At 32.9% G+C, this 10,642-nt stretch overlaps 1 protein-coding gene across 1 annotated transcript; it reads left to right on the top strand.

Annotated features, from left to right (window-relative positions):
- The first annotated feature begins 5 nt into the window (after positions 1-5).
- LOC144348084 (multifunctional methyltransferase subunit TRM112-like protein) lies at positions 6-2,874 on the top strand. The gene has a single exon (XM_085506964.1). It carries the CDS (start codon positions 306-308, stop codon positions 699-701), a length of 396 nt encoding a protein of 131 aa, XP_085363090.1. The 5' UTR covers positions 6-305; the 3' UTR covers positions 702-2,874.
- Positions 2,875-10,642: the final 7,768 nt, after the last annotated feature.

The raw sequence follows: 10,642 nt of genomic DNA, 5'->3' as shown, positions 1-10,642 counted from the left end.
ATTGGATAAAAAAACTTACACCAAACAATCATGTGCTCGTTTACATCGGTGCAGACGTTTTAATTTATTGCAAACGTTTTACACTAATCAAATTAAATATATCTTAATTGATTCTAATTTATTGTATAAAAATATTCCAAAATATTGAAAATAGTCGTGATATATGTTTAACGAAAGCAACCAATCAGAAGATACCTTACTGATGTGCCTGACTTGCCGGCTTCCATGTTTGGTTGAACGCTGTTCTTTGCTCCAACCCACGTGTGGGATAATTAGCGACGTCAGTTCGTTTTCGACGAATTCCCATGTTTCTCACAGTTTTCCGTAGGATGAAACTCCTCACCCACAACATGTTGACCTCACACGTCAAAGGCGTGACGAATGGGTATCCATTGAACATAGAAGCCAAGGACGTACGAGTTCAAGAAGTGGATTTTAACCCCGAGTTCATCGCCAGAATGATCCCAAAGATGGAGTATGAAGTCTTGGTTCAGGCAGCTCAGAGTGTCGGTCACCTTGGAAACCTGCCACCTGAACTAGTTACAGACTATGAGAACAATGACGAGTTTTTAAAAGAAGCCCACAGAGTTATGATGATGGTGGAAGTAGTGGAAGGAAGTCTGGTGTGTCCTGAAAGTGGGAGGAAATTTCCTATTTCAAATGGGATCCCGAACATGTTGCTGAATGAAGATGAGGTGTAGTGGATAGGTTGCCATGGAACCGAAACCGGAACAGCAGTCTTCGCATGCCTGTTATTTTGGGCAGGAACAAATGTTTTAAGGTGGAAGCATTGTATGCATGAGCCTTGTATATAAAATATGATCAACTTGTACCAAAACACTTTTTTGCTTTTTTCACCAAATGAGCAAATTTTTTCTCTTTCAAAAATATCTGGCAGTTTTGAGCATTGTCTGCACAAATTTGCATTATTAGGTAGTTACTGTTCATCAATGCATTACTCAAAGTGTCTGCTTTCAAAGTATTTTGATGCACATGGCTTTCTTGCATGACGTACCCGGTAAAACAGAAATATTGAATTCTGATCTGTCAGTGACGCATTAAAAAAATAATGGCCGCGATATTGATGAAGTGAGCATTATATTAATAACTGTTCTTGATTTTGTAATAATTACCGTTACAATATGACCTCAATTTATGGATTTACATACAAGAGGAGCAGCTTTTAAGTTGCATTGAAAGGCATATTCTTGTGTAATTGAAGACACGACACATAACTAATGTCACAGGTCGGTCTGTTTCCTTTGATCCTTTTTTTTCTGATCTCATGGTCTACTGTAAATGTATTAATTATTCACTGGGTTTTATTTTTGCTGATAAGTAAAATCCACTTATTTAAATCTACATAAACATGTAAAATATTAATAAAACTCATTGTTTCCTTGACAAATTTGTGAAATTAAAACAGTGAATATGATCAAAATAGTGAAATAAATTGTTTACAGTATTTCTGTAAAATACTTTATTTTCGCTTGAAATTAATTTTCACTGAAGGAAGTGATTTAGTGAAAATAAAATCCAGCGAATATACCTTTTTTCCTATATTTTACATTCAACTTGTCAAAAAATCAGTGAAAATAAATTTCATACAAAACACCCAAAAAGTCTTTTCAGCAAAAATTAATTCCAGTTAAACTTAAGTATTTTACAGCAATACCAAATTTCAAGGTCAAATAATAATTGACTTTTTTGAAGTGCACAAAGGTAATCATCCAAGGAACCAACCTGATGTCCAAGGAAATGGTCTTCTTGGGCTCGTCCTCAAAGGAAGTGTTGAGTTTGGTATATGTCGCTATTTTGAACCATCTACCTTACCCCAACCACAATTTCTTCCCAAAAACTATAATCCTGAAGTATTTTTCTTGCACTTTTATACTACACAAATACTGACATACAAAAAAATCTGCAGGGGAAATTACAGAAAAAAAATCCAAAGTTTATAAAGCAAAGCAAAAATATTAACAGAGACATAGGGGGGAAAAACAAATTAGTTTTGTACAGTAGTTCTACCATCTCCTACCAGAGTTTTTAATATGCAACCTCCTGATCAAAAAGTTTGTTTTCTCATTATTATTACGACCACCCTTTTTAGGCATTATTACTTTTTCCGTAGCATCGTAGATGAATGTCAATGTATGGAAAAATCATTTATTTTCATAATTTTGAAGTTTTGAGCAATTTAACTATTTTAAGTTAATTATTTTATTAGGAACATTGAGATAAATACAGTACCTGTAGCATTAAGGTAGAAGCCTACTCACAAATTAAAAAAAATTTTTCGAGAAATTGATGGTTGTATTTCAGTAGTCGCCATTTTGACACTATTATAACACTTTTACCACAGGTTCCTATGGCAAAGATACTATACAATATCTCAAAATCTAACCTGGTGACATAGGCTGAAGAAATAATAAATTGTTAATGATGGAGTACTTTTTGTTGTTCTGAATTATTTAAAAAATCTGGGTTTTAAAAAGTGTCAAAAAATTCAATTTTTATTTAACATTGTGTTCTATGGAATTGTTCAAAAAATAGCAATTTTCAAGAAATATTAGGACACGTTTCTCAAAAAGCATAACTGTAACACACAAAATAATGCTATTTCATTGTACCATGGGACATTAGCTTCATGATTGTACATAATAAACTAATGAACATTGTCATGCGATTTATGACAATTTTTGTCAAAAATTATGACTAGGCTTTTACCTTAATTAAGGGACACATTGTCTAGTATTTCTCTTGCTAAATTTTGCTTAGATATATTGCTGTACTATTATTTTTTGAGATCTTTTATACAATTCTTGTATACTATTCTATGAGGGGCACTGAGATTATTACAGTACATTTATTATCTGAGGAAAATGAATGTTGATTATTTTTTTTTTAGCTCCGCTGTCGACTTTGTCCGTCGTCGTCCGTCGTCTGTGTCAATGTTTTACTTTTTCGACTTCTTCTTGAAAACTACAAGCCTGAATGCTTTGATACTTGGTGTATATGTACCTTGGGTAGACCTCTCTTAGGTTTGTTCATTTCATGTTGATATCTTCAATTCTCTAATTTTGGTGAATATTTTTGTCATTTTTGATAAAAAGTGATATTTTCGACTTCTTGTTAAAAACCGCAAGTCCAATTGATTTGATACTACATATATAGGTACTACATGTGGACCTCTCTCAGATTTGTTCATTTCGTGATGATATCTTCAATTCTCTAATTTTGGTGAATATTTTTGTCATTTTTGGTAAAAAGTGATATTTTCGACTTCTTGTTAAAAACCGCAAGTCCGATTGCTTTGATATTACATATATAGGTACTACATGTGGATCTCTCTCAGATTTGTTCATTTTGTGATGATATTTTCAATTCTCTAATTTTGGTAAATATTTTTGTAATTTTTAGTAAAAAGTGATATTTTCGACTTCTTGTTAAAAACCAATAGTTCAATTGCTTTGATATTACATATATAGATACTACATGTAGACCTTTCTCAGATTTGTTCATTTTGTGATGATATCTTCAGTTCTCTAATTTTGGTGAATATTTTTGTCATTTTTGGTAAAAAGTGATATTTTCGACTTCTTGTTGAAAACTATAAGTCCGATTGCTTTGATATTACATATATAGGTACTACATGTGGACCTCTCTCAGATTTGTTTGTTTGTGATGATATCTTCAATTCTCTATTTATTTTGGTGAATATTTTTGTAATTTTTGGTAAAAAGTGATATTTTCGACTTCTTGTTAAAAACTGCAAGTCCGATTGCTTTGATACTATTCATATCGTTCATTTTCTAATGATGTCTTCAGTTCTTTAATTGAAATGTGCATTGCTAACAGTGGAGCTATCTCAGCCGATAGGCTGCTTGTTTTTTTATTTATTCCATTTTCAGTCAGAATTGTTCATACCTAAATTTTAGCCAGTATTTTTTGCACAAAATGTAATTGACTCCCGTGTGCGAAGCACAAAAAGGGAGTCTTTGCAGTTAGTGTGTCTGTATGTGTGTGTGTATGTGTTTGTGTCCATCTGTTCCACTGATATCTCAAGAATCATGCATCAGTTTTTGATGAAACTTGGTGCATAGATGCTCTGGGCCAATGCGCAGATTTGATTAGGTTTTGGTAAAAATCCATGCATATTAATTACCTAATTTGCATGATAATTAGCTGATTTTTAGCTGTTCCACTGATATCTAAAGAACCACTCATTGGATTTTGATGAAACTTGGCACACAGATGCTCCAAACTAATGCGCAGATTTGATTAGTTTTGGGTAAAAATCTGTGCAATATTAATTACCTAATTTACATAATGATTAATCAATTTTCGGCTTTTCCACTGATATCTCAAGTACTAATCATCACATTTCAATAAAACTTGGTACATAGATGTCATAGGACACTGCACAAACCTGATAGTTTTTAGGGTAATTTCAGTATATATTAATTAGCTAATTTGCATAATTAATTAATTTTCAGCTTTTGATATTTCAAGTAGTAATCATCACATTTCACAAACACTTTGTACACAGATGTCATAGGACACTGCACAGACCTGATAGTTTTTAGGGTAATATCAGTATATATTAATTAGATAATTTGCATAATTAATTAATTTTCAGCTTTTGATATTTCAAGTAGTAATCATCACATTTCAATGACACTTTGTACATAGATGTCATAGGACACTGCACAGACCTGGTAGTTTTTAGGGTAATATGAGTACATATTAATTACCTAATTTGCATAATTAATTAATTTTCAGTTTTTGATATATCAATTAGTAATCATATTTCAATGAGACTTGCTACATAGATCTTCTAGGATTATGCAGAAACCTGATTAGTTTTAATTGGATATTATTTACCTAATTTGCATAATGTTCCACTGATATATAAAAAAACACAAATTGGATTTTAATGAAACTATGCAGAAACCCAATTAGTTTTTGGTAAATATTTATGCTTATTAATCACCTAATTAACATAATTAATTAACACTCATATGTCAATTACTGATCATCACATTTGAATAAAATTTGGTAAATAAATGCTCTAGGACAATAGACAGGCCTGATTAATTTTGGGTTAAAATTTGTTCATATTAATTCTCTAATTAGCATAATAATTCATAATTTTTTTGTTCTGTTCTGTTCATATTAGTTACCTGATTTACATAATTAGTTTTCAGCTTTTCCATCAATATCTCATGTACTAGTAATTTTGAATTAATTTTTAATGTGTCTTCAATACTCTCAGCACACGGGAGTTCTTTCTAAGCTTTCTTTGATTTTGTTATTGTTTCAGAATTTTCATACTCACCTTTGCCATGAAAAGAAAGATATTGCATCATTAGATTGTAATCCAACCATCTATCCATTTGTTATTAGTCCCCGTTCGAACGTAGTCCGAAAACGGGGACTTATGTTTTGCCCTGTGTGCGTCCATGCGTGCGTGCGTCCGTGATCACCTGTATCTCGAACATGCATGGACCGATTAAGTTCAAACTTCACTCATACATCACACATTATATGGGACATATGCACATGCATTTTTATCATGATCCGATTAACGATAGCCGAATAGCGGCCATTTTAAGGCCGAAAATGCATCAAAATCGCACATTTTCACCATTCCGGACCCAGATCTCAGTTATGCATGGACTGATTTCGTTCAAATTTGGTACATACATTAAACATAATAGGACCTTGATGCATGTCATTTTTTTTTTCAGATCAAGTTCGAAATGGCCGACTGGCGGCCATTTTATTTTAAAGAATTCAGTTCTGGATCCGTATCCGAGACATGTCTGAATCGATCAAGTTCAAACTTCACACACACAAGGTACATCACGTCACAAATATGTATGTGCATTTGTTTCATGATCTCATTAACGATAGGCAAATGGCGGCCGCTTTAAGGCCGAAAATGCATTGAAATCGCACATTTTCACCATTCCGGACCCGGATTTCAGTTATGCATGGACGGATTTCGTTCAAATTTGGTACATACATTAAACATAATAGGACCTTGATGCACGTCATTTTTTTTTCCGCATCAAGTTTGAAATGGCCGACTGGCGGCCATTTTGTTTTAAAGAATTCAGTTCTGGATCCGTATTCGAGACATGTCTGGATTGATCAAGTTCAAACTTCACACACACAAGATACATCATGTCACAAATATGTATGTGCATTTGTTTCATGATCTCATTAACGATAGCCAAATGGCGGCCGCTTTAAGGCCGAAAATGCATTGAAATCGCACATTTTCACCATTCCGAACCCGGATCTCAGTTATGCATGGACGGATTTTGTTCAAATTTGGTACATACATTAAACATAATAGGACCTTGATGCACGTCATTTTTTTTCCGGATCAAGTTCGAAATGGCCGACTGGCGGCCATTTTGTTAAAGAATTCAGTTCTGGATCCGTATCCAAGACATGTCTGGATTGATCAAGTTCAAACTTCACACACACATAGCACATCATGTCACAAATAGATATGTGCATTTGTTTCATGATCCGCTTAACAATAGCTGAATGATTGCCATTTTAAGGCCGAAAATGCATCAAAATCACATATTTTCACAATTCCGGAACCAGATCTCAGTCATGCATGGATGGATTTTGTTCAGATTTAGTACAATGTGTTGTACATATGCAGGTGCATTTCGGTCATGATCTGCTTTGAATGTATATGTCACTCAAATATGAACGGAACGGGGACGTGTCATTGACAATGACTTGTTTAATCTAGATTCTCAAAGGGCAAGGATGAAACTAACGTCATGTTTATAATGATGATGAGCTATGCTTTATCATTAAAATACCTTGTAATAAAATTACTAGAATATTTTTGAAAAGTATTAAACAAAACCCCAGAGACTATTAATTTGCTCCAGTTGGGATGATTGTTTTTGTTACTAAATTATGAGAAGTTAATGTCAAAATTAAAATTATGTCCATTGGACTGGTTGGGGAAAAAAGTGCTTGTCCCAATTGATGATGCAACTGCCCCTAACAGGATGAATTAAAACATTTTTTGAATCACTCTTGGCTTATCATTTACAAGTCTTAAAAACTCTGAAACAATTTTATTATGTATAAACAAATGTGGACTTGGGTAATTTCTACATTTATCTGTCTCAGCTAAAATTTGCTTGTCAGGACAGTTGCACAGGCCTCACTTCAAAATCCTGCATTTTGTCCAAGTTTAACATAATATATCCCATTGAAGGCACTGTTGCATGTAAATGCTATAGTCTTTAATGACATCATATTGGTGAAAAGTGCCCTCATTGTTATTTTTGAACCATGAGCTTTGAAAGTAATTAGTGTTAAAAAATTTAAAAAAAAATCGGCTGCTACAATCAGCCGATGTCTTCTCAGTCAGAGGTCAGTTGAAGAGATGTTGTGATTGGCTTAGATGATTGTCAATTAGAACACTCATTAACATATTTGCCCGTTGAAAAATTTACTGGTTCCTGTAGTGTTGATAGAGAGCCATGCAGAATAAACCAGTCGGGGTGATTTTGCAGCTACAGGGGATTTCGCACTAACACCTTCATTTCAGAAAATTTGTTTTCAAAACAAATTAATCGCCCGACTGCGCCAGTCTAGGGGCCCTGGGCAAAATGTCAAATACATCACCGACTTGAGATGCTAAGCCTTTCTTTCTGTCGGTCTATCACTGATGTGTAATTTCCCATAATAGTACAGTCCCCATCACGCTACTGATTTCAACGAATTGGCAACTACTCAGCCCTTAGTTTTCACTTCACATTTCATGTGGCTTACTTTGTACACGATTTTAAAACAATACAAGATTTGGCCTTTTTTCTTCTTTATGTACCAAAAATGTTCAACTTCCCAAAATCAGTAGCCATTTGAAAAACATGTTCATTTGGACCAAAATTACCACATAAAATTATATAGAAAAATGTTCAAAAGTTTTACGATTTGTCTTCAAAACTAATTTTTTTTTCATACTTGCTCAAAATTTCATCATTATTTTGGAGCAGACATTGTTTATATATCTTGATAAAAACAATTGTGATGATTTTGAAACGTTAAAATGTTAATTTTAGAAAGCAAACAAATAAATTGACAATAGAGGGCGCTATAACCATAGAATAATGTACAGTTTCAGAGTGCACACTACCATGAAATGATAATATAAATGCAAGTGTCTGATTAGAGACATGATCTATTAATTAAAATGAAGCTTTTTGGAATGATCATTAAATACAAGCAGCCATTTGCAAATAAGGTTTCATGATGCTCCAGGGTTTATATCTAAAAAAAATTTATCATGTTTGGTGATACTTTTGTAATTTCTATAATCAATTTATGGGGTAATAAGCGAAGTTTTTTATTAATCTATGTAAATATTGACCAAAAATACTCATGGATGTTCATGCTACACAAAAAACTCATTTTTTAGCTATTTGCATGGCATTACCAAATATATCAAGTGTTACATAACATGTCACCATGTTTGTACTCATTTAGGTTCAATGTTACATGAATTAAATCAAAGAAAGTTTAGAAAGAATTCCCGTGTGCCGAGAGTATTGAAGACACATTCAAAATTAATTCAAAATTACTTAGATATTGAGGGAATAGCTGAAAACTAATTATGTAAATCAGGTAACTGATATGAACAGATTTGAGTGTAAAACTAATAAGGCTTGTGTAATGTAATATCTATGTACCAAGTTTCATTGAAATGTGATTAGAACAAAAAAACTATGAATTATTATTAGAGAATTAATATGAACAAATTTCAACCCAAAATTAATCAGGCCTGTTTATTGTCCTAGAGCATTTATGTACCAAATTGTATTCAAATGTGATGATCAGTAATTGAGTTATCAGTGTTAATTATGTTAATTAGGTGATTAATAAGCATAAATATTTACCAAAACTAATTGGGTCTCTGCATAGTCCTAGGTTCATTGAAATGTGATGATGAATACTCTTTAAAAGTTTCATTAAAATCCAATTAGTGGTTCTTTATATATCAGTGGAACATTCATGGAAAAAAATTAACTAATTATGCAAATTAGGTAATTAATATCCACAATTATTTACCCTAAAACTAATCAGGTCTCTGCATAGTCCTTAAGTAACTATGTACCAAGTTTCATTGAAATGTGATGATTACTACTTGAAATATCAAAAGCTGAAAATTAATTAATTATGCAAATTAGGTAATTAATATGTACTGATATTACCCTAAAAACTATCAGGTCTGTGCAGTGTCCTATGACATCTATGTGCCAAGTTTTATTGAAATGTGATGATTAGTACTTGAGATATCAGTGAAAAAGCCAAAAATTGATTAATCATTATGCAAATTAGGTAATTAATATTGCACAGATTTTTACCCAAAACTTATATCTGCGCATTAGTTCAGAGCATCTTTAGATATCAGTGGAAAAGTCATGGAACAGCTAAAAATCAGCTAATTATCATGCAAATTAGGTAATTAATATGGATGGATTTTTACCAAAACCTAATCAAATCTGCGCATTGGCCCAAGGCATCTATCTATGCACCAAGTTTCATCAAAAATCTATGTATGGTTCTCAAGATATCAGTGGAACAGACGCACGCACGCACTCACTCACACACACACACACACAGACAGACTAACTGCAAAGACTCCATTTTTGTGCTTCACACACGGGAGTCAAAAATTGGTAGAAAATGCAGGACCTTTAATTTTTGCCACCTTGATTTGACAGAAGGCATTTAACCTGAAGTCGCTGAGTAGAGAAACGCAGTTACAGTTGCATAATTTTTATGCGCTATCTCGTGCAAAGTTCAGATCTATTTTCAACATTTGGGTTATTTCAACTGTCAAAATTCTCTGTTCCAAGGATTAAATTTCCAACGTATGGATTAGAGTTTTCCTTTTTTTGGGAAAGTCAAGTTTGAACTTTACAAACCCTTCCTGTGATTTCACGTGGTTCTATCTCAGAGAGAGAGATAACCGAAAGACAACATTCGCTTCAAAGTTTTTTTTGTATTTAGATTGGTACGTCAATTGCACAGGTCTTTGATTAGCATGGCCATTGATTCTATGGTAAAAATGGCACAGCAGGCATAGCCCTCACATAAATGTGGCTTCTTTGGCAAAAAAGCACTACATCATTACATGTCAATATTCGCACTAGTAATTTGTACATAACAAAATTCAGGAAAGACAACAGTGATATTCAATGTTCGGAACTGCTGCCTGGCACAAAAAATGTTTTCATTCAGTGTTGTATTTCACATGGCAACCTCCAGTGAAAAATCCCCATTTACAAGCTGAAAAACTTCTGGGTGAGTGACAAGATTATGAAAGACAGAGTTCAGAGGAGTAAACAGTTACACAGACGCAGTGAAAATGCAAGACAATTACCTAGTTGTATTTAAATAACTATCGATAAGTTCAACTAATAAATAAACTTACAAGTTAATTTCATTTCTATAAATAAATGATACCGGTACATACAATAATGATTTTCTAAATAAACTAAAATACAAAAAATATGATAACTTATCATTTTCTACAGTTAAATATTCTGGTAAAATTGCAGATTTAGTAAAATTCCACAACACAGTATTGTTA

Source organism: Saccoglossus kowalevskii, chromosome 13 (genome assembly GCF_978046115.1).
Source record: "Saccoglossus kowalevskii chromosome 13, keSacKowa6.1, whole genome shotgun sequence".
Classification (NCBI taxonomy): Eukaryota; Metazoa; Hemichordata; class Enteropneusta; family Harrimaniidae; genus Saccoglossus; species Saccoglossus kowalevskii.
Note: the sequence above shows the minus strand (reverse complement) of the source record. Positions and strands in the feature narration are given on the sequence as shown.